At 48.3% G+C, this 23,556-nt stretch overlaps 1 protein-coding gene across 1 annotated transcript in view; it reads left to right on the top strand.

Moving 5' to 3' along the window:
- Window positions 1-23,556, top strand: part of APOLTP (apolipoprotein lipid transfer particle homolog) — an 85,014-nt gene extending 61,458 nt beyond the window's left edge. The window contains exons 48-65 of the mRNA XM_088656560.1: window positions 613-753; window positions 1,902-2,015; window positions 2,354-2,482; window positions 3,766-3,927; window positions 5,993-6,148; window positions 9,927-10,092; window positions 12,249-12,433; window positions 13,885-13,977; window positions 14,167-14,371; window positions 14,874-15,061; window positions 15,526-15,623; window positions 16,705-16,889; window positions 18,164-18,366; window positions 18,863-19,052; window positions 19,698-19,807; window positions 20,637-20,759; window positions 21,405-21,546; window positions 22,733-23,556. Of these exons, the coding sequence (XP_088512686.1) occupies window positions 613-753; window positions 1,902-2,015; window positions 2,354-2,482; window positions 3,766-3,927; window positions 5,993-6,148; window positions 9,927-10,092; window positions 12,249-12,433; window positions 13,885-13,977; window positions 14,167-14,371; window positions 14,874-15,061; window positions 15,526-15,623; window positions 16,705-16,889; window positions 18,164-18,366; window positions 18,863-19,052; window positions 19,698-19,807; window positions 20,637-20,759; window positions 21,405-21,546; window positions 22,733-22,776 (2,634 nt within the window). The 3' untranslated portion in view covers window positions 22,777-23,556. The remainder of the gene's footprint in view (window positions 1-612; window positions 754-1,901; window positions 2,016-2,353; window positions 2,483-3,765; window positions 3,928-5,992; window positions 6,149-9,926; window positions 10,093-12,248; window positions 12,434-13,884; window positions 13,978-14,166; window positions 14,372-14,873; window positions 15,062-15,525; window positions 15,624-16,704; window positions 16,890-18,163; window positions 18,367-18,862; window positions 19,053-19,697; window positions 19,808-20,636; window positions 20,760-21,404; window positions 21,547-22,732) is intronic.

Raw genomic sequence — 23,556 nt, 5'->3', positions numbered from 1 at the left:
AGAAGGTCCCATGCTCATTTTCCAGTATCACCAGTTAAAACGGGGTTGAGGAGCGTTTTCCAACCCGAGGGCCACCTACCTCTCTAGACAACCTTCTACGGGCCACATGCTGTTGGTGGGTGGAGCCAGAAGCAAAAATAGACAGAGCAAGGAATGTATAAATATTGCCCCTTGTACAATAGAGCAGCTTCTCCACAGATTCCTGCACCTCTCTCTCTTCTCCATCCAGCAGACAAGGGAAGTGATCATAGTTCCTTTGTACACATACCTGGCTCCTTCCCTTTGGTCGAGGGGCGGGGCAAGGCTTAGTAATCCTCTGCTGTTTCCACTGTATAGCTTTAAACAGCCTTTCTGGCCTCATTAGCCCTGCTCCTGTCTAAACCTCCCAAAACTTCAACAATACAAAATTAGTTATCTTTTCCATTTGTATGTAAATCTAGACATTTTGTGTTTTATGTTGAATCACCCTGTGATCTTTGAATGAAGTGGTATATTATGATATTTATTAATATAACAAATAATAAACAATATAATTTAATAATAATAATAATAATAATAAGAGATTACTATTGCCACCACTTGTTTAACCTCTATTTCTGATTATGGCAACAGGTCTCTGTGTCGTCTTCTCTCAAGTTTGGAAAAGAGCGTGTCTATTACTACGCTGCTGTGGCTCACCCTTTTAACTTCACCCTGAATCACATGGAGGTTAGATCTCTCACCGAAAGCAGAAGAGGCGCCTACAACCAGCAGGTAAATTGACCGGATGGATCACCCAAAGCTATTAATGGTGCAATCCTATAGATAACTATCCAAAAAGAAGTCCTGTTCTGGAAACTGGATAACAGGACGCAGCTGTGTATGCCTGATAATGTATAGGATTTTTTTCCCTCCCAATTGAACTGGGTTGTGTAAAGCAGGGATGGGGAACATGTGGCCCTCCGAATCTTGCTGAATTACAACTCCCATAATCCCCAACTATCAGCCATGCTGGCTTGGGTAGACAGGAGGTTTCACAGGTTCCCATCCCTGCGACAAGGGCTGGCACATGCATTACACTTAACTTCAAACCACGGTTTCCATATCCTGGGCTTGTTTGGAAGCTGCTAACCATAGTTTCCCACGTAATGGAAAGGTATAGTTAGTTATGGCTTCCTGGCTTGTTTTCCCACGTGTGCAAAGAGAAGTTATTTGCAAGCAAACGAAGCTTGTTCATACCTGGGTATCAGGCCCGTCCTAGCCATAGAGGCTAGTGGCGCAGAGAACCACGGCGCTGGGCGCTGGAGGGCGCTGGAAGGGCACCAAGTGAGCGCAGGGTTCCGGCGATCTGGCCAGGACTGCGCTCCACTAGCTGAGAGGCTGCGCCGCGTCTCTCTCCTTCTCCGAGGACTCCACGCTGTGTCTCTTTCTCGTTTCCCCAGCGCTGGGTTCCGCTCAGTCGAGCTTTGCCACCAGCGCGCGCATAGCACCCAAGCAGCTCTTGCTGGTCCCGCGGTGCGCGCGCTGGTGGCGAAGCTTGACTGAGCGGAACCCAGCGCTGGGGAAACGAGAAGGAGGCGCAGCGCGGAGTCCTCGGAGGTGGCCTCCCGCTGCTGCCGCGGTCTGCTTGGCACTCCCGGGCCCTTGGAGAGGCTCTGGAGGGGGGCGCTGGAGGGACCTAGCGCCAAGGCGCTGGATGGGCTTAAGATGGCCCTGCTGGGTATGATCATGTGAACACAGCCTGTCATTCTATCCTGCTGTTTTCCAGGAGGCCAAGGCAGCTTGCATCCATTTCTCTAAATGCTAATCACTTTGTCCCTTAGGGGCTCATAGGGTATGCTCCCCCCCCTTCCAAGTGAATATTGCTCTTGCCATGCTGCTTTGTCTCAAAGTTAGTTCAGCATTTCTTTTTCTGACTTTAGGTGTGGCTGGCTTGGGACGATGGGCAACCCGCCCACTTGAAATTTACATTTGGAGACAAGTCCCAGACCAATATCACACTTTGGGATGCTTGTATCACAGCTTCCTCCAGCCAGGTACAAATGTTTTTATTGGCATTTTCAGTTAATATTTTAGGCAGTCTGTGGCAAACCGCTTAGAGGTCCTTTGTTCTAGAAAGCGGTATGTGCATTTTTTATTTTTATTTTTGTTATATAAAAGACTGCATCGCATCACTGCAGCTATGCCCGCCCAAAGTGAACATAGAGCATTGGCAGCAGCTCTCCAGAGTTTCAGGGAGATGTATCTCTCAGTGCCAGATGGAGGGGCCAGGGATTGAAGCTGAGATCTTCTGCAGGCAAACAGATGTCCTGCCACTGAACCACACATCTTCTTCAAAGTAATAACCAATGTTTCTCCTTCATAATTTCTGCAGCTTCAGAATGTTCTAAGCCTTGCAAGTCTCCAGGCCTGCGGGTCCCTTGAGCAGACGGCAGCCTTGTTGAGTCAGCACTTGGACCTGAAGTGGGATGGCAAAAAAATTGTGCAGAATCTGACATACGAGGTGGAATCTTCTTTATTCTGTTGCATGAAATTGAGTACAGTTTTTTGGGGGGACAGGAGGTGGGCAGGTGTGGAGGACGCCCTGGTCCTGAATGGGGTAACTGTGCCTCTGAAGGACCAGGTGCGCAGCCTGGGAGTCATTTTGGACTCACAGCTGTCCATGGGGGTGCAGGTCAATTCTTTGTCCAGAGCAACTGTTTATCAGCTCCATTTGGTATGCAGGTTGAGACCCTACCTGCCCGTGGAGTGGTACGTGCTCTAGTTATCTCCCGCTTGGATTATTCCAATGCGCTCTACGTGGGACTACCTTTGAAGGTGACTAGGAAACTACAATTAATCCAGAATGCAGCAGCTAGACTGGTGACTGGGAGCAGCCGCCGAGACCACATAACACCGGTCTTGAAAGACCTGCATTGGCTCCCAGTACGTTTCCGAGCACAATTCAAAGTGTTGGTGTTGACCTTTAAAGCCCTAAACGGCCTCAGTCCAGTATACCTGAAGGAGCATCTCCACCTCCATCGCTCTGCCCGGACACTGAGTTCCAGCTCCAAGGGCCTTCTGGTGGTTCCCTCACTGTGAGAAGTGAAGTTACAGGGAACCAGGCAGAGGGCCTTCTTGGAAGTGGCACCCGCCCTGTGGAATGCCCTCCCACCAGATGTCAAGGAAATAAACAACTATCTGACTTTTAGAAGACATCTGAAGGCAACCCTGTTTAGGGAAGTTTTTAATGCTCAATGTTTTATTGTGTTTTTAATATTCTTTTGGGAACTGCCCAGATGGGCGGGGTATAAATTGTTGTTGTTGTTGTTGTTGTTACATCACTTGGAGAAAATTGCTTTCATGAACAAGGCTGGGGTAGGGCAGGATTTGCTTTTTGATATATTTTCATGGCCCTTGAGCCTGTTCTGCTATTTATTTATTTATTCTTGTTCTGATGGTGCTGAATGTTTTCCATAAGATCCGTAGGCTTGTGTCCATGGCTTCCACCAAATAATCCTGGGAGCTGGAGCTTCCCCCTCACAGAGCTACAATTCTCAGCACCTTCAACAAACTACCACTCCCAGGATTCTTTGGGAGAAGCCATTTGCTTCAGATGTGTGGTGCGGATCTGCCTGAATTGGCAGGTATGTGACTGAATCCCATCCCAAAAGAGCGACAGTCTGGGAGCACTCTTAAGAGCCATTATTAAACAACCTGAGAGTAGTACTCATCAGTGACTGCAGACATCAGAAATGCAGGAACTTTTTGAGCTCCTGTTCCATTTTCCTTTTTTTTAAAATGCAGAAAAGTAAGTCATTGCACCTGGATAAAATTCAGGTGGAAGCCATTTTGGAAAACATCTTTTCGACTCCATGTTCCAGTCAGCATATCTTGGGGGAAATTGAAACAGACTATTCAGCTTGGCTTCGTCATTTTGCGAGCCTCAGAACCTGCGATCTTCCAGAGGTAAGTGATGTGTTGCCATTGCTCTCAAATACATACCTGCCTACAAAGCCCCACTGAAAGGAAGGGGGGCTTCCTTCTGAACGAACATGCATAGGACTTCCCCGCCATGTTCATGCCTCTGCTTTGCAGAGAAAAAGCCCTCTCTCAGTCTGAAAGCATCCTATGTTATTAGAGGGGCAGCCAGGTCCGAGGCTGGCTTAAAAGATAAAGAATCCCAGAATCGTAGAGTTGGAAGGGACCCACGAGGGTCATCTATGCCAACCCTCTGCAGGGCAGGAATCTTTTGCACAGCATGGGGCTCAAACCCAGGACCTTGAGATTAAAAGCCTCACGCTCTACCAACTGAGCTATCTCCCTAAGAAGGGAGGGCAGGAGGGTCTTGAAGTTGCCCATCAAACATGCACACCGGATCAGCAGCTGGCTGAGCAAGCAGGCACACTCTGCACCAGGTCGCTGTCTTCCCCACTGCATGGGAATCATTGTTTCTCTGTGTTCCCTTACGGAGGCAGTGAGTGTACCACTGACTACCAGTTCCTGGGAAACGCAAGTAGGGAGAAAGTAAGTAGGGAGAACTGCACAGAAGTCCTTCTTGTGGGCTCTCTATAGGCCTGTTATAAGAACAACTGCTCCCTTTCACTTACGGGGTATTCCAGAGCCCGTATAGAGTCCTTAAGTGGGTTCCCTATCGGTAGGAGAAAATAACAGAGGCCAACCAGAGTATATTGAGAAGCAAAGCGGCTAGTAAACAGCTCCAATACTTTGGCCACCTCATGAGAAGAGAAGACTCCCTGGAAAAGACCCTGATGTTGGGAAAAATTGAGGGCACAAGGAGAAGGGGATGACAGAGGATGAGATGGTTGGACAGTGTTCTCAAAGCAACCAAGATGAGTCTATCCAAACTGCGGGAGGCAGTGGAAGACAGCAGTGCCTGGCGTGCTCTGGTCCATGGGGACAGGAAGAGTCGGACACGACTAAACAACAACAACAACCCTGATCGTTATTAAAGGAACTGTTGCAACAGGCAGGGCCGTCTTAAGCGCCCCTGGCACCGTGGTGCGACGGATCCCTCCGGCGCCCCGCCCCATTTCTTAGGCAGGCACAGCGCGGTTGCCGTGGGCACAGCTGCGCGACGGACCGGCCGGCCAGCGGGCGTGTGCAGCTCGCGGTGCCCCCCAGGCGGGCCGGCGCCGTGGTGCCCTGCGCCACCCAGCCTGGCCGTAGGGCCGGCCCTGGCAACAGGGTCCCCACTCACCACACACAGGAGGGAGGAGAACCCTGAACAATAGTGCGCAAGCACTTATATAGACTTTTGAAATTGCCCACCCTGTAGCCCAAGACCCCCCCTGTTATGTACTGTTATGTATTTCACCCCCCCCCCAAAAAAAATCATAAATACATCACAGAAGGAGGCGATCTGCAGCAGAAATCCTGCCTGCCAGGAGAACTGATAGTGCATTACCTAGGCAATCTGGCCATTCTTTTGTGATCGTTAATACTTTAGTTCCTGAGTTCAGGTTACAGGCTCACTGGATTCATACACAAATACGCCCTTAAGACAGGATTCGCAAGCAAAAAGACAATGGGAAGGCTTTCCCTATTTGCCTCCCTTACTGCAGAGGAATATCTGAGGTCATTGGGAGAGTCAAAATGGCTTCAGGATTGCTCTCCCATACTATTTCAGACACATGGTTCACATATTTAGATATGTGTGTATTTATGAATATTTATTCTATATTTGAGACCTTAAAAGTCTTATGACAGTTGGCCCATGTGAGAACAGGATGCAGGACTAGATGGGTCTTTGGCCTGATCCAGCAGGGCTTTGCTCATGTTCCATTCCAGCTACAGTCATTATTTCTAAATTGGCATCTATACACAACAGTTACCACATGCAATTTTTATGCAAACCTTTTGTGGGGTACATTTCCTCTTTGGGGAAACCCTGCCTGTCAACACTTGGAAGCAGTATCAAAGAGGTATCATTCCTACCCACCGTGACACATGCCTACCCCCCACCCTTTACTTTACTCTGTCTCTGGTAATTCCCTCCGCTCTGTTTTCCTAGGCAATTGCACTCTCTGGGAAACACCAGCTAAACAAGGGAGGTTTTCTCTGGCGATCAGAAGGCAAACTCAGCCTTGCTGGCGGCGAGGGGTCCATCACGGCCGCCTTAAGAAATCGTAGCACAGCCGAAGAGAGGAACTATTCGACAGAATTTTCAGTGAGTTGTGGGGCAGGAGAGCCTTTATTCATCCGTTTGTTTATTTGTATAACATGTGACTTGGGCCCAGGCTACATGAGATATCATATCTCCTTATACAAACCTGCCTGGGTGCTAAGACCCTCATGGGAGCAACTTCTCTCAGGCCTGTTGACATCAGAGCTCAGATTGGTGGCGACACCAAAGGAAGCCTTTTCTGTGGCACCTCCCCTATTGTGGAATTCCCTCCCAAGAGACGCTAGACTGGCTCCCACTTTGCTATCTCCTGTTTAGGCAGGCCTTCAGAAACTAAGGCACAGACCATGCCAAACATTGGACTGCTGTCAGGGCAAATTGTATTTTAATTGTAGGGCTGCCACACATCTGGGAATCAGGCTCCCTTTTTGGGGAACAGCTCCCAACTCAAGCTCGACAACTTCAACACACACACACACACACACACACACACACACCCAATAAATAACAAACAAAAAGCTCAGCAACTTTGACCAAAACAAAAAGCTCAACTGAAGCAAGGCAAATTTCAACTTTGTCTGGATTTTCACTTTTGGCAACCTTTGTAGGCATTAAATATACTGCAATGTACTTTAATTGTTATTCTTAACTAATTTGTTCTTATTATTCTACAGTGTCTTTTATATTATGGTTGTTTTTTAATGTTACAAGCCGCCTTGAATCGCAGCTTCAGAGAAAGGAGGAATAGAAATATATTAAATGAATAAATAATGCTTTTCTTTATTGGGTGGTCTCAGGTCCCAATGAGGTAGTGCTCACCTCCTGCTTGTGGTCTTCCAGAGAGTTGTACTTTTCACCACAGTGGGAAACAGGACTCTGGACTGAATATCCCTTCGGTCTGATGCAGCAGGCATTTAAGTTCCAGTGGCAGGCAAAGGGTTAAGCACTCTCTCATTTCCCTTCCCGTAAGTTCCAATGGCAGGCAAAGGGTTAAGCACTCTCTCATTTCCCTTCCCGTAAGTTCCAATGGCAGGCAAAAGGGTTAAGCGCACTCTCATTTTCCTTCCCGTAAGTTCCAATGGCAGGCAAAGGGTTAAGCACTCTCTCATTTCCCTTCCCGTGAGTTCCAATGGCAGGCAAAGGGTTAAGCGCACTCTCATTTCCCTTCCCTTAAGTTCCAATGGCAGGCAAAGGGTTAAGCGCACTCTCATTTCCCTTCCCGTAAGTTCCAATGGCAGGCAAAGGGTTAAGCACTCTCTCATTTCCCTTCCCGTAAGTTCCAATGGCAGGCAAAGGGTTAAGCGCACTCTTATTTCCCTTCCCTTAAGTTCCAATGGCAGGCAAAGGGTTAAGCACTCTCTCATTTCCCTTCCCGTAAGTTCCAATGGCAGGCAAAGGGTTAAGCACTCTCTCATTTCCCTTCCCGTAAGTTCCAATGGCAGGCAAAGGGTTAAGCACTCTCTCATTTCCCTGCCCTTCCTTTGATGCAGATTTCTCCCTCCCAACAGAACTGTTGCAAGAGAAAGGACTGCCTGGCCTTTCTTGCCCACCCCTGCTACATAACATGCAATTTGCCCCAACAATCCTGCATCAGTCATAACTATTTGAGTTCAAAAAATTACCTTCTTCCGCCACCCTTATTGCAAATGAGCATGCACTGCCACCTGGTGGTAAAGGTATTCAGGTGCATAGCCTATACTGTGTAGATAATTTGAAGAGGGGGAGCTTTAAAATTACTAGCACCGTAGCTGGGTGGGTATGAGCAGAATTCAGTCAGGGCCTAGTGCCTTCTCGCCATACCAGTCCAAATCACCATTCGCTCTGAGGAAAGGTTGTGGTGTTTGGGACGCTCTTGTTTATAGAAGAGGAGAGGAACAGGTGACGTAACAGAGTACCGTGTTTCCCACATTTTAAGACACCGTCTTATAATTTTTTTACTCAAGAAAATAAGCCTATGGCTTATTTTCGGGGGGTGTCTTAGTATGGTTCCTGCCTCCTCCTGCCGCGACCGGCGTTGCTGCTGCTGGGCTGGCAGCACTCTGCGAAGGCAGGAGAAGCCGGCCAGACCGCTGGGGGGGTGGGGTAGAAAAAAGTTCGGAGCGCGTCCCAATGGCAGCACTCCTCATGCGCCACAAAAGCTACCAAACAACTGGGGGGGGGAGGTTAAAAAGGTGGCCGGAGCGCAGCCTTATGGCAGCGCTCCTCACACACCACAAAAAAGACGCAGAAAACTGGCAAACAGCTGGAGGGGGCTAAAAAGCAGCAGCGGCCACAGCTTTAAATGGCTGGATCGCGCCTTCCGTCCCGCGCTTGCGCTGCGCGCCAGGTTTTGCCCGATCCGTCGGGGAGCAGGGAGCGCTCAGAATCTGGTGAGGGGGGTCTTTCTTCCCATTTGGGCGCCCGAGCATCGCCGCTCGAGAGGCCGGAGGCTCTCGGCGGAGTGGTCTGGAGGAGCGAACGCAAGCTCTTGGCTGGCTGGCTCGCTTTCTTTTTGTTGCTCACGGAAGGCGGAAGGGGCCAGCAGGGCTCCCGCCACCGTCAGTCGCCCCGCCGCCCCTCTGCCTTGGGCCATGCAGCCCACAACGTTCCGGCAGCGCGGCTCCCGCTGCCGTCAGTCGCCCCAGCGGCGCGGAAGGGCCAGCGGACCCGGCCGCCGCTCTGCCGTGGACCATGCCGCCGCTCTGCCGGCCGCCGCTCTGCCGTGGACCATGCAGCCCACAATGTTCTGGCGGCGCGGAAGGGGCCAGCAGGGCTCCCGCCGCCGTCAGTCACCTCCGGCCGCTGCTCTGCCTTGGGCCATGCGGCCCCAGAACGTTTCGGCGGCGCGGCTCCTGCCGCCGCCTGTCACCCGCCGCCGCTCTGCCTTGGGCCATGCGGCCCCAGAACGTTTCGGCGGCGCGGCTCCTGCCGCCGCTTGTCACCCGCTGCTGCTCTGCTTCGGGCCATGCGGCCCCACAACATTCCGGCAGCGCGGAAGGGGCCAGCAGGGCTCCCGTCACCGAGGGGTTTCCCGTCACCGAGGGGTTTCCCGTCACCGAGTGGGGAGGCTCCCAGCGCGGCTCGCCTGGCGACGCCGAAAGAGGGCCGAGCGCGCGGTGCTTGTGCCTCCTCCTGCTTCTCCCCCCCCCCCCGCCCGTGTGAGAAATTAGCAGTTGAGGGCGAGGACGGATAGAGAGCTGCACGGCGCTTCAGCAGCAGCAACAGCAGCAACCAGTTCCAGGTGGCTCGGGGTATGGCTTATTTTCGGGGTATGGCTTAATTCCGCAAAAGTGTAAAAATCCTGCTACGTCTTATAAAATGACTACGCCTTAAAATAGGGGAAACACGGTAGTATAAAATTATGTGTGACATGGGGAATGTGGTTACAGGTAGGTAGCCGTGTTTTAACAGGTAGGTAGCCGTCTCTGTTTCAAGTGTATCTGAAGAAGTGTGCATGCACACGAAAGCTCATACCAAAATAAAAACTTAGTTGGTCTTTAAGGTGCTACTGAAGGAATTTTTTTATTATGGGGAATGTGGGTACAGGATTTTTTAAAAAATGCCTCCTTCTCTCATTCCAAAGAAGATGAATGCTGGAAGATTCAGGACAGAGAAAACTAAGTCATCTTTCACGCACCAAATTGTTAAACTATGGAACTCACTGCCACAGGAGGGCAGGGATGGCTGCCAAGTGGGATGTCTTTAGAAGATAAATGGGCAAATTTATGGAGGAGAAAGTTATTGATGGCTACTTGTCACAATGGCTGTGTTCTGCCTCCACAGGCAGAGGTGGTAACGCTTCTGAAAACCAGTTGCTGAAAATGTTTTTCCTTTCTTTCCACAGCTCAGAGCATCTGATGCCGTTTGGCTGGGTGTGGTGGGAAGTGTGGCTTCCTCAGCTGGTCAAAGTCAAGTCCTGGTGGAGGCAAAGATTGACCCAAAAGAGGCAGTGAAATTAGCAGCTTCCAAAGGAAAAGGATGCCTTCAATGTTACATGGGATACCTGAAAGGTAAATTCGCTATTCCATGGTGCTCCGTTCTGGATGGGACGCGGGTGGTGCTGTGGTCTAAGCCACAGAGCCTAGGGCTTGCCGATCAGAAGGTCTACAGTTCAAATCCCCGCGATGGGGTGAGCTCCCGTTGTTCGGTCCCAGCTCCTGCCAACCTAGCAGTTCGAAAGGACGTCAAAGGGCAAGTAGGTAAATGGGTACCGCTCTGGCGGGAAGGTAAACGGCGTTTCCATGCGCTGCTCTGGTTCGCCAGAAGTGGCTTTGTCATGCTGGCCACGTGACCCGGAAGCTGTCTGCGGACAAACGCCGGCTCCCTTGGCCTATAGAGCAAGATGAGCACGCAACCCCAGAGTCGTCCACGACTGGACCTAATGGTCAGGGGTACCTTTACCTTTACCTGTTCTGGATAATTGGTGCCAATCGCACATGGATTCCCTCAAAGTGACAGCCAATATGCTGTTGCGGTTAGAAGAGGGGAGCCTCAGGGTCGAATGTGGCCCACCATACCTCTCTGTGTGGCCCTCAGAGCTCTCCTCATCAGTCCCCATCAGGGGCGCCAACTTGGGTCCCAGGTTATGGGTGCCCCGCACATGCGACATTATGTGGGGGGGGGCTTGTGGTGTGGTTGCTGAGCACCCACAACATTTTTTGTGGGTGCTCAGGCCCCCAGGGCCCCCTAGACATAGCACCCCTGGTCCTCCTCCTGGCGCCTTCACTGGCCCTCCCCCATGCCCTCCCAGAGAGCTTCTTGCCTCCCTGGAATATGTCCGGATAATAACGCCTCTTCCCTTTCTGGATAGGAAGACCTCTCTGTAGAAAAGTCTGACTCGCGCACTGCCAAAATGTGACTTTCACTTTTTTACACCTGCTGATCCACCTCCTATTGCCTCTGGTCCCACCCACCACTGAAATGCAGCCCCCAAAAGGTTGCCTTTTAGTCAATGCGGCCCTCAGGCTGGAAGAGATTCCCAAGCCCTTGCATCTGAGTAGCAGTGGGAGAGCTAGAGATCAAATCCTCGTGGAGCTGGGTGACCTTGGGTCCAGCTCTTTCTGCCTCTCTGATTGTAACTCCCCTTGCAGTAGCTGGGAAGGGACAAAAAGGAGTTTAGGGGTTTTAAAGAAACAGTTCCATATGTTGTGTGTCTTTGTTTCTCAATTTGATCCAGGTGGTGTACAAATAAAACGCAACTTCTTTGTTGCTCTTCCTTCTTATATCGGTTATGTAGGGGGCATGGACAGGTCAGGTCTTCAAATAGAGGAATGTCCCGTGTAACGTAGGACGCATGGCCACCTGTGACCCAGAGTAGCAGTGATGGTGATTTGGCAGCCTCCTTTATATTTTGGAAGTTTGTTTAATTTTAATTTTAATTTTTTTAATTTAATATACCGCCCTATACCTGGGGGGGTCTCAAGATATAAAACCACAAAATACCTAACAAAAATAAAAACAACAATCCAATAGCCGCCGCCCCCCGCCCCCCAAAAAAACATTTTAAAAGGGCATAGGATGTAAACCAGATCAACCAAAGGCCTGGTTGAAAAGGAACCATTATTGCCTGCCGCCTAAAGGTGTATAATGAAGGCGCCAGGCGAACTTCCCTGCGAAGTTGGGGAGCCACTGCAGAGAAGGCCCGTTCTCGTGTTGCCACCCTCCGGACCTCTCGAGCATAGCTGCCAAGTCTCCCGTATTCCCCGGGAAACCCCCGTTTTTCCAGCTGTCCCCAGCCGAAAACCGGATTTTTTTGTTTTTTCCCGGTTTATTCAGGCGCGGCGGCCATTTTGGAACTGGGCGGAGCATGCTCAGAAGCGACTTTTGATGCTGCTCTGCCCAGTTCCAAAATGGCTGCAGCGCGACTTCTGGTGGAGCGGCCATTTTGGAACTGGGCACAGCAGCATCAAAAGTCGCTTCTGTGCATGCTCCGCCCAGTTCCAAAATGGTGGCAGCGCTACTTCCGGTCTGCTACTTCCGATCCGGTCCCTTATTTTTCAAGAAGGAACTTGGCAGGTATGCTCTCGAGTTTGTCTGGAACTCTACAGTTCTGTGGTGATTTCTATCGTTTTGCAATGGCCGCTTCCTTCCTTTCCTTGATTTGACGTTTCTCTTCCACCGTGACCGCAGGAGGCTTAAAACTTTGTTCTTCTCTTGGTTCTTGCAGAGGATGCCGAGGATGGTCTGGAGCTCGAGGCTTGCACAGATGGCCAACAGCATGCTGCTTTCAATGCCTACCTTGTCATTAACGGAGAGAGACGAGAGGAAGTGGGACTCTTGGCCCTTAAAGCCTCCAACAAGAGCTTGAGCTTCAAGGCCCATGGCTGTGGAGGTCCAGTTGCTAAAACAGAGGTGTGGTGTTTCCAGATCCCCATTTTATTCTGCGCTTATTATTTTTGATCAAGATGGGATCAGGGCAGTTATGTTCTGGTTTTGTGGTGGGGAAAGACCAGTTCTGGCCTGAAGACCTTCATACCGTTGCTTGATATCAGTTGGCCTCGGAGACCAAGATTTCTTGGTGGGGGTGGACACATTGCTGGACCTGATGTGGCCAGCAGTGACCTTGGTGATGGTACCCCTAAAGTGAGAGACCCCCAAAGGGGTCTCACATTTGGGGGTGGGGCTGTGCTAGGGTCAACGACCCCACCTGCTGCTGTTTGAGCCAGGAGATTTACCATACTTTTCCGTGTATAGCACGCCCCCATGTATAAGACGACCCCTATTTGGGGGGACTCCAATTTAGGAAAATGGGAGTGGGAGATTGCCCAGGAGAGGGTGGGCCAGATTGTTTTAGGGGCAATTGCCAAAAAAAACAAACAATCATCATCTTGTACACGGAAAAGTACGATACTTCTAGTGGTTTGGGGTTATGTTTCTTGGTGGCTAGATGGAGAATGATTGTTTTTGCTGAGGCAGGTAAGCGCCTAGTCATGTGCCTGGAAGGGAGATTTTGAGACCACTTAGTCGGGGGGGGGGCGGGGTGGAGTGACAGGATCCCAATTCTGTGGTGTCGTATTGAAATATACTCGGAGTCGAGAGTGAATTTCATGCTTTTTATTCAGCTTGTAGTAGCAAAGGAGAAGAAGAGAAGAATCGCTCTTTTCCCAAAATGTCTGCTTATATACATTATTTACACAATGGGCCTTGCGTGATTGGCTACTTCAGGGCTGTACCTGTAGGCCAATCAGGTTACAGATTCACTTCTGCCAGCACTCCTGCAGGCCAATCAGGTTGCGGATTCACTTCTGCCAGCAGCCTGATTGGCTGCTCCTGCAGGTCAATCAGGTTGCGAATTCACTTCCACCTGGAGCTGGATTGGGTGGCTCCTGCGAACCAATCAGACTGCTGCATTTTGTATCCTATTGTTCTCGGATTCAGCTCAGTACATAACACGTATCATGGGTAAACATGAAGTAAACATGATCCACAGCTGAAGTCTGGACAGTGGGAAATGTAGTTTGATTGGTGAGAATGGTTAGGCAACCCTCATTTCCCATCACAGAGCTATAGCTCTCAAAGTGCCCTAGAAAGAGGGATTAACTACTAAACTGTTCTGAGAACTGTTGCTTTCTGAGGGGGAATAGAGGACTCCTAACGGCACATATCACCTTTACCAAATTACACTTCCCAGGAGTCAATGTGGAAAGCCGTGACTATTTAAAAGTGGCATGATACTTCTTTAAATGTTAATTTGTGCAAATAGTGCCTTAGAGATCCTAGACAGTGAGAGGTAGGCCTTGTGTTCACCTTAGTAATCTTTTCAAAACCACACATTATAGTCGTCTTCTTTCTGATTCTCGCAGTCAAAACTGAGTAAGATCGCATCCGATCTTCAGCACAGGCTGGTGGCAAAGATCAAGAACCTGGAAGGGTGCCTCCAGGATTTCAGGAAATCGGTAAGAAGTTGGCAGCAACTGTGGCAAATGATCAGGGTTAGCCCAACAACATCTGGAGGGCTGCAGATTCCCCATCCCTGCTATGTTAAACAAAAACAGTACAACTGTGTCTCCTTTCTCCAAAGTGTACATGTAAAAAAAAATCTGCAGCCAGTTAGTACACTTCTTGGTTTGGTGCGAACCCTGCAGGTGCAACACGTCGACTTTCTCTACGATGCTGTTGGGTGGCTTTTAAGAACTTCCCAGGAAGTAGCAGGAATCCTCCAAAACAAAACGAGAGGAGTCGTCCAGTTGTGGAAACAGAGCGGAGTCAAGCAAGCACTACAGAACAGCCTCCCACTTTACCTGGGCAAACTTCAAGTCATCATACAACAAATGCAGATGGAGTTGCAAAGTAAGCAAGGCACGGGGGAAGGATTTTAAAAATAAATAAATTTAAGGGCCTAGTCAAAGATGGGACTCTCAGGCTCAGGGGGTGGGGAGGTAGGTGACCCTCTGAGTCTTTCTATCTGGCCCTTGGGACTCTCACCAGGTCACGCCCCCTCCCCAACTACCTCCCTTCTTCCCAGATGATGTAGCCTTCATTGGCTCTGCGTTGCACCTTCCTTGGATATTTTTGCCTGTACAAAAATGTGCATTATTAGGAGAAATTTTCATGAAAATGCTAGTGCATTTTCACAAGAACATTGTAAATAATAAAATAAGTGACGCAGAAACGTGAAGAACTGAATTTCAGGGTGGGGGAGAACGAGGAACTGAAATTGGCAAATTTGCCCATCCACAAGTCATGGATGTCAATTTCAAATAGGTCTACTCTGAGTAGGAGCAGTGATGGATGGAACCCTTTCCCCACTCCCCATCACACTTTCTTCCCCGCCCTGTTTCCTTTTAAAAAGAGCCATTGACAACACTGAAGGATGCCTATTATGATGTGACGTTGAAACCTTTGGACGAGGTGTGGCAACAGAGGACGGAGGAGTACCTGAAGAAACTCCAGGCTTTTGTGCCCACGCTGGTGAAGGATGTGTGGCTGATGGAGCCAATCCTGGTTTCCCTGAGAATGTTGAAAACCGCCTTTGATATGGTTGGTATTTAAAAATTATTCCTGTCCCTCCTGCTCAGCACAGAAGCCAAAGTGTCCCAGTACCTGCTTCCAACAGGAGTTTGCTTGTCAAGCAATCACAGGATTGTCAATTTGGAAGGCCTCTTTTATACGTGGCAACCATTTTGTGTTGTTCCAGGCCCTCATGGCAGCCATTTTGTGTTATGGTATGCATCATGAAGTTTTCTATTTCATGACGGGTGCCCTCATTGCTTTCTCAAAATTCAAAATGTGTCCCAGAACTTGGCTCTCATCCTGCCATGGCAAGGCAGTGAGGTGTCAGCAAGATTGCCACGTCCTCAGACTTCATTTCAACCAGCAGGTTTCTTTTTAAAGATACACACTCTCTGCACCATTGCTTTTTTAAAATTTTAAAAACATGCAGTTTAAATTTAGCAATGTTAATTTGTTGGGTTTGTGTTCTTTTTACCCACCCTGCAAAACAGGCAACACAACAGATGCTAAGCTGGGCAGAAGCCAAATTTTCCAGAGCAGTGAGCAAGCTTCAGAAACCTTTATCAAGCCTCTACAGTTTTTCAGCCAGGTAACACTGTGGAATGATTGCACTTGGGTGAGTTCCTACAAAATGCAGTGTTTTATACAGTGGTACCTCGGTTTAAGTACACAATTGGTTCTGGAAGTCTGTACTTAACCTGAAGCGAACTTTCCCATTGAAAGTAATGGGAAGTGGATTAATCTGTTCCAGACAGGTCCGCAGAGTACTCAACCTGAAATGTACTTAAACCAAAGTATGAGTGTAATTGGTTCTGGAAGTCCATACTTAACCTGAAGCGTGCTTAACCTGAAGCAAACTTTCCCATTGAAAGTACAGTGGTACCTCTACTTATGAATTTAATGTGTTCTGAACGCACATTCATAAGTCGGAAAAAAATTGTAAGTCGAATCCCATAGGAATGCATTGGGAGAAAAAAATCGTAAGTCGAAGCAACCCTATCTAAAAATTCGTAAGTAGAAAAAATCCTATCTAAACCGCATCCAAGATGGCGGACGGAGCTCCATTCGTAAGTAGAAACATTCGTAAGTAGAGTTATTCGTAAGTAGAGGTACCACTGTAATGGAAAGAGGATTAATCCGTTCCAGACGGGTCCGCGGAGTACTTAAACTGAAAGTACTCAAACCGAGGCATATGACTGTATATATATATATGCCCATGCACCCATACTTTGGTTTTTCAAACAGTTGCATTTGCCACATGGCATTGCTGGCTGCCTCTGACATTGCCACTCACTACCCATTTGGGCTATTAACTGGGTTGCCTTCCCAGCTGGGAAGACCCCAGCAGAGTAGAGGACAAGCAGCTCTGTCTCCCTCTTCACAAAATGGTGTAGAACTGTCCACTGAGCCTCACAGTTAATCGGGCAGTGATGGCTCTCTTCTTGGATGGCATCAAAAGATAATTAGCTAAATTCATGGAGGATTAGTCTATCAATGGCTATGAGCCACAATGGCTATGTTCTACCTCCACTGTATGCAAGGAATTGCAAATGGGGAGAGTGCTGGGGGGGCTCAGGTTGCAAAAGGGGAGAGAAGCTTGCAGGCTTCTCATAGGCATCTGGGTAGTGGGACCTACTGGGCTCTCCTGAAGTTCATACGGTGCCTTGCAGAAACTGCTCTGTGGAAGTGAGATTGCCAGTGAAGCCTAAAGGAGAACCCACGCTGGACCTTGCAAACATCACAAACTATCTCATCGAAGAGAAACTTATGAAGCCCTTCCGAAGGCTGTACAGCATCAACCCAGCTGCGGAATATTACCGATTCAAGCAAAGAATTATGGAGAGCCCGTTTGAGCGTAAGTCTTCTAAAACCCCTAATTTCCATTGGCTTCCTCTTATCTCACAGAGTATAAGACAGAAAAGAATGCACAGGAGCTGTTGCAACAACAACAACCCACATATTCCCTGCATCTCTGCAGTTTCCTTCGCAGCTTCCACTTTAATTGCGCAAACCTAAATTTCCGCTATGCACTTGAACCCATCCTGCAAAATGCTGGAGGTGACTTCAGTGCAGATGTCCAGGCCAATGTTTGAGGTTAGGTCCCACTGCCTGGTAGTTGCATAATGCACCCTGTGCTTGCTGTGGACCCTCTCCTGTCCTGTCCTGGAATGGGGTGGGTGTGGGTGTGGATGTGGGTGTGGGTGTGGGGATAGAAAGCATCTCTGTCTTAGCCATTTCAACATGCCTTGTATGGAGAAGGTCCCTGGCATCTCCCGAGAGGACTACAAGGGACTCCTTTCTACAATCCTGGCAAACCACCACCTATGGAACAGTACTGAACTAGCTGGATTTGAGGCTCAGTTGAAAGCGGCTTCCTATGTTCAGCTGGGCCTGCTCCACAGTTTAGGGAAAATTCTGGACATGCCAGGAAATCGGATGCCTAAAATGGCGTCCTGGGAAATTTTCTGAATTTTAAACGATGTCCAGAATTTCCCGTACATATTTTCCTCTGAGCAGCAGAAGGAATGTCCCCCCCCCCTTTACATGGGAGACCCAAAGCGCGTGCCCCCCTCCCCACGTGCAGCAGCCCCAACTGAGGAGGAGGGGAGTGCGAAGGACAGTGGAAAGAAAGTGAGAGCAGCCCCGAGCACCTGCCAGCCGCCCAGAGAGGAAAATAAAGATGACTCAGTTATCCTGCCCCCACCTTCCTCCCCCCTCGAGAGCTGCAGAGTTCCCTTTTTGAAGTTGCCGCAGCTGCTGCCTCAAGTAAGACAATTGCTCCCCTTTCTAAGACACAGAGCAGGAGGCGAGGAGCCTGGCTAAATGGGAACAGGGCACCTGTGGCTACTTGCTTACCTCCTCAGTCCCACCCTCCCAAAGCGGGGGGGAGGGGGGACCTCAACAAGGAATCTCCCTTTCTTCCGCTGCTAGAGGAAGAAGAGGAATTGGCTCTTGGATTTTTTGTTTGTTTGTTGAAGTTGAACAATGTGTCCTCTTTCTTTGATTCCTAAAAAAAAGTTCAACGGATTTGGGGGTGTTAGGAATTTTGCTTTTTGAAACATGGCAAGCCTAGCTATTCCAACGCAGGTCGTGGGTGATTTACTGACCCCACTTTTCACACCCTCCCAGATCATGCCTTGTTGATGGGGAATAAGCACCTGAGGACATTCGACGGGAAAATATACAGTTTGACCTCCAAATGCAGTGCCCTCCTGGCCAAGGATTTTGTTCATGATGCATTTACAGTAATATTAAATCTGACCAGCAGTGGCAGACGGTCACTGCACATCAGCATGAATAGTACCTCTGTTGTTATCTACCCAGAACAGAAGGTAACTACAGGTCTTCTCCATTTTTACATCTGTGTCTTAACTTTGGGGGGCAATGAGTTTGGTATTTATGCTTTCCAGGTCTTAGTTTTGTATTTATATTGACGAGGTTCTTATTGATAGGAAATGTGGGCTGGCTAAATCTATAAACCAGAGGACATTGTTTTGGAGTCTGGCCAGTGTTAAGTTTACATACAGATGAGAGTGGGGGGAATGGGGGGGCTGCTAGGGGGGGCTTGCAAAAGTATGTGCCCTGGAGAGAGTCCCAAGGACCAGAGAAAGGTCTGCATTTGCCCTCCAGACCTGAGATTCCCCAACCCCGATCTGTAGGGCATTAGGGAGCTGTGCCCCAAAGGCCTCTTGTGGGTGCAATTTAGGTGGGAAGATGCAGAATTTTTATAATAATCCAAGGCCACCTCACCAACTTATTGCAAACCTCTTTGCATTCTGAAAACCCAGTCTCCTTGTAACCTCTTTTCCCTTTCCTGCTTTTAAATAGATCTACAAGAAGTACAACTATTCCCTGTCGGAGGAGAACTGCCAGCATTTTGACATCCCTCCTGGAGAAAATGGCCTTGCAATCCAAAGATATTCTGATCTTGTAGAAGTGTCCATGACCGACGGGGCTTTGTTTTCATGTGATCTTCGCTATGACATCTGTACCCTTACTTTGGATGGATGGCATCATGGTTTGTACTCTGCGTTTTGAGCTATGTGTGATGGATAGCAACGTAAAAAGCCATCGCTTCCCATTCCACCCTGTATATGCCACATGCAGATCTGTTTCTGTTCTGTTGCAGTTTGTCTTCTGCCAAAACCTGATATCCGTCTTATTTTCCACTATGGCAAAATTATGTGACATGTAATATATCTTCTGCCAAACTTAGTTTAGGGTTTCCATACGCTGGGGATTTTCCAGACAATGCCAGGATTTGGCCCTCGTAAACAGTGCCCGGGCAGAAATTGCTGAAATGTCTGGGAAAATCCAGGTGTATGGCAACCCATTACCATGTCAGAAGTGTAGATTTGGGCAAATTTCCTTAAAAATAGCTCAAAACTACTTCATCATCATTTTGAGATTTTGCAAAAGAAGCTTGACAACTTTGGCAAAAAAAAAAGCCCAACAATTTTTTTCCACTTTTTGACTATGGCAACCCTAGCTCTGTTGAAAAGTGAAGTTTACAGCACTACTTTAAAATGAGGGTGGTAGGTGGATAGATGCTACAAGGTCATCTCTTGGAATTTCCCCAAATAATTAGTCCTTAACCAGCATGAAACATCCCACAGTCCTGCCCTTTAAGGTGGTTGAGACTTGCTTTCTCTTGCATTTTTAGGAGTGTCTGCTGGCCTTTTAGGTACCAATGACAACGAAGTGGGCAATGAGTGGATGCTTCCAGACCATTCTTATGCTGGCAGCGTGCAGGAGCTCGTGCATGCATGGCAGGTACACCAGCGACGCCTTTACTTTGCAGAGGAACCACTGAGTTGTGAGGGGGGCCGCAGCTCCGTGGTAGAGCAATTGCTTGGCATCTCCAATGTAGGGCTGGGAGAGAGATTCCGTCGCTGAAATCCCAGAGAGCCACTGCCAGTCAGTGTAGACAGTACTGAGCAATGATTTGGCTGTCCAAACTTGGGCTTGTGGTTTTTAGCTCTCTTGAAGCTAATCTCAAGCTTGCAACCAAGGTATACTGTACGGTTTACTGTTTGTGCTTTGTCTAGGAGGGCTAAACCACGAACCCACATTTGGAGCACATGTTAACTCATGCATGGGTGGGTGTGGGAAAGCTGCATCCAAATAAAATGCTTTTTTAAATGAGTCGGCTACTGGCAGTTTCAAAACTGTCTTATAAAATAAAGAAATAATGGGGTGGAAGGTCCACAGGCTATGAAGGACTTGCTCACAAATTTATTGACAGCTGCACGGATTATGATAGCCAGGAAGTGGAAGGGGCGAGCAGAATAGAAAATGGAAAGATGGTATAAAGAGGTGTGTGATATAGCTATTGATGATAAATTAGCATGTGCCATTAAGGTATGACAGGGAATATGGAAGAGAAATGATTCTGAGGAGATATGGAAGGTGTTTGTAGAATAAGTATTGTTAAAGCGGAAAGGGGTCAAACCATTGCAAGAGGTGTTGAAATTTTGGGAGGCTGGATAGTTGCAATGGAATGGTCTCGGGGGTGGGGGTGCACATTTTTATTCTTATTTACTTATGATTATTATATTTTAAAAAGTAAGCAAGTAAAACGCATTTGATTTTTGCCACCGAGGTGAGCGACCACTGCAGCCAGATGAAGAGGACCCTCAAGCCGTGTCTCGATTCATCTAGCCCTGAGATCTGCAAAGCTTTCTTCCTGGATGCTAATTCCCTCTTCAGGAACTGCTTCAGAGTAGTGAGTACCTTTTACTTTTCTTTTTTGATCAAAACAGGAAAACAAGATGTGAGTTTGCTGCTGTTTGCACACCATAATTCCAGCCTACCTGAGGTGTGTGCCAATTCGCCCCTGTTAGCAAGCCAAGCTCAAGATTCTGGCAGCTCTGGTTTTAAAAGGCTCAGGATATAGGTAATGGCGGGAAAGCCCCTGCCTGAGACCCTGGAGAGCCGCTGCCAATCAGAGCTGGCTATACTGGACTAAAGGTAAAGGTAAAGGGACCCCTGACCATTAGGTCCAGTCGTGACCGACTCTGGGGTTGCGCGCTCATCTCGCATTATTGGCCGAGGGAGCCGGCGTATAGCTTCCAGGTCATGTGGCCAGCATGACAAAGCCGCTTCTGGCAAACCAGAGCAGCACATGGAAACGCCGTTTACCTTCCCGCTGTAGCGGTTCCTATTTATCTACTTGCATTTTGACGTGCTTTCGAACTGCTAGGTTGGCAGGAGCTGGGACCAAGCAACGGGAGCTCACCCCATCACTACATGGGCAATAATGGAAGCTTCCTATCTGCTGTCTCTGTTAGTGATGACAGAAGCAATGTTAGACCGAAACAGACGGTTCCAGATTTCTTCCCGTGGGACTTACCACCTCTTTCTTTTAAAGGTGGACCCAGAGCCATTCTATGTCCTGTGCAAAACTGACATGTGTGAACTGCAGAGTGTAAAAGCGGCTTGCACCTTGGCTGCGGCATTTGTGAACTTGTGCAGCAGAAATTTTGTTCCCTTGCAGATGCCGCTTCAATGTAGTAAGTAAGGTGGTGGTGGTGGTGGTGGTGTGTGTGTGAATTTTGGAGGGGGGGGGAGGTTAATATGGCTGTCTTCAAATAGATAATCTTAGGATAGCATGCCAATTATGGCTCCCACTCAACTCCTCTATGAGGAAAGGGACTTTTTAATTTAGAGGGAAAAGTGACATAATAGAGGTTTATAAAATAACTAGCTGGCCCTGCCACACGTTGCTGTGGCTCATCCGTGTGATTCCCCCCACTCTGTGCCAATCCATGGTGTATCCTGCCCCCTCATGGATCACCAAACCAGATGGCACAATCCTTGGCTAGAGAAGTGTTGCACAGAACCATACACAGAGGTGGGGTGTGTGACAAATACTTTTTTATGTAGCAATACTTGCTTTTCGCACTGAGGACCATTGTTTGAAAAAGTAACTTTGGCAATAAGTTCAGGCTCCAAACAGTATCACCAGCCCAGCAACTTTTGGTTTGTTGATTTATTTAGGAAATGAGTAGCCCACCTTGCCTTTTCAGTTGCTTATCATAGATCATAGGAGAGTCTCAGCTTTGTAGTGAGGTTTTTTTGTTTCTTTTTGGGGTGGAGGAGTTAGGCTGTATGCCTGAGTCTCTTCTAATTCCTGGATGCACCAAGGATTCAACTGCTTGAACAGACAGGCCACCTTTTTTCATAATGGCCTAAGTATGGATCCTTAGGGTAACAGGGGAAGTGGCTCTGTGCCCACAGGGCAAATGGGTAAGGCCCCCTCCCTCACCCGTCTAGTAGTTAGAAGGAACCAAAACCTTGTGAGAGTTTTGTGTGACAGCTAGAAGCAGGTGGCAGGCTGTAGGCTGTAGCTTGTGAGGGAGAGACATGCTTGATACCTGCTTGAATCCAAGGCCATGGCTATAGGAGAAGCAAGACCTCATTGGGATGTTAATGCCGTGAGCTCCTCCATTGTAGGCTCAGGTTAAATAAACCATACAGCTTTAAGACACCACCCTGTCGTTCACTCCAAGGAAGCTGAACTCTGGGAACCTCGGTAATCTCACACTGCTCAGAGATTGGGGTGGCAAGCAACAGCTTGTAACCAAAATTGCCAGAATGTTTGGGTCTAGGGTTGATCTGACATGCTTATATTATTATTTTGATTATGCTTTTCTACAGTTGACCTCCTCATCAACCTTTTTTATTTCAATTTTGCAGACCTGAGGCAGAAAGACAGCAACTTGCCTAAGACCGTGCAATGAGCCCATGGTAGAGGCAGAGACTCGCACTCAGGTCTCCTAGATCTCAAGGCCAACTCTGTAATGGAGGACCGACCACACACTGGCTCTTGATGTACTTAATCTGTTTGGAAAGCCCAGCCTCCCAGCCAGCCACAACGTGGCTTTAGTGAAGAAACTCGGGGAATAGTTAGACCTGTCTAACTTTCAGATAGTTTCTGATTCCACTTTGTTCTGAAGAAGGCGGAAATGTGCCATTCTGTGCCCAAACCAACTTTGCTGTGCCTTTACCATAAAGAACATCCAGCGTGAAAAGAAACAGCATCAAGCGCAGTAGAATTTATAATAAATGGAAATGTGAAGATATGTTGTGTTAACAAATGAAGAATCTCATTGTAGAAGGGCATCTCGCTCAGGCTGCAAATGGGGAAATCCGGGCTCTGAATTCTAGCAGCTCCGAATTTAAGATCCTCAGAATAAATGCAGAGCAATCCCTGAAATTTCCTTTTGACACATGGCTAGTAGGTGCATTCGACACCTTTCAGCGAAATGCCTCACCTTTGCTCTTGCTTTCAATCCCCAAATCCAACAATCATCGAAATGAACTTGATATAGCCATGTGCTAAATCCATTCCTTAGAGTACTTTTAAACTGCCTGTGCAGACTGGGTATGTAATGGCATGTTAGAAATCACTGGATGAAATGTCTTGGCTGCCATATCACCTTAGATCTTGTAAGTTAAATAGACTGAACTATTTTGATTGAATAATAATAATAATAAACCAATTATTAGTAAAAAAAAAA

This window comes from Zootoca vivipara, chromosome 13 (genome assembly GCF_965207765.1).
Source record: "Zootoca vivipara chromosome 13, rZooViv2.hap1.1, whole genome shotgun sequence".
Lineage (NCBI taxonomy): Eukaryota > Metazoa > Chordata > Lepidosauria > Squamata > Lacertidae > Zootoca > Zootoca vivipara.
The sequence above is the reverse complement of the archived record's forward strand: the minus strand, read 5'-3'. Positions and strand labels throughout refer to the sequence as shown.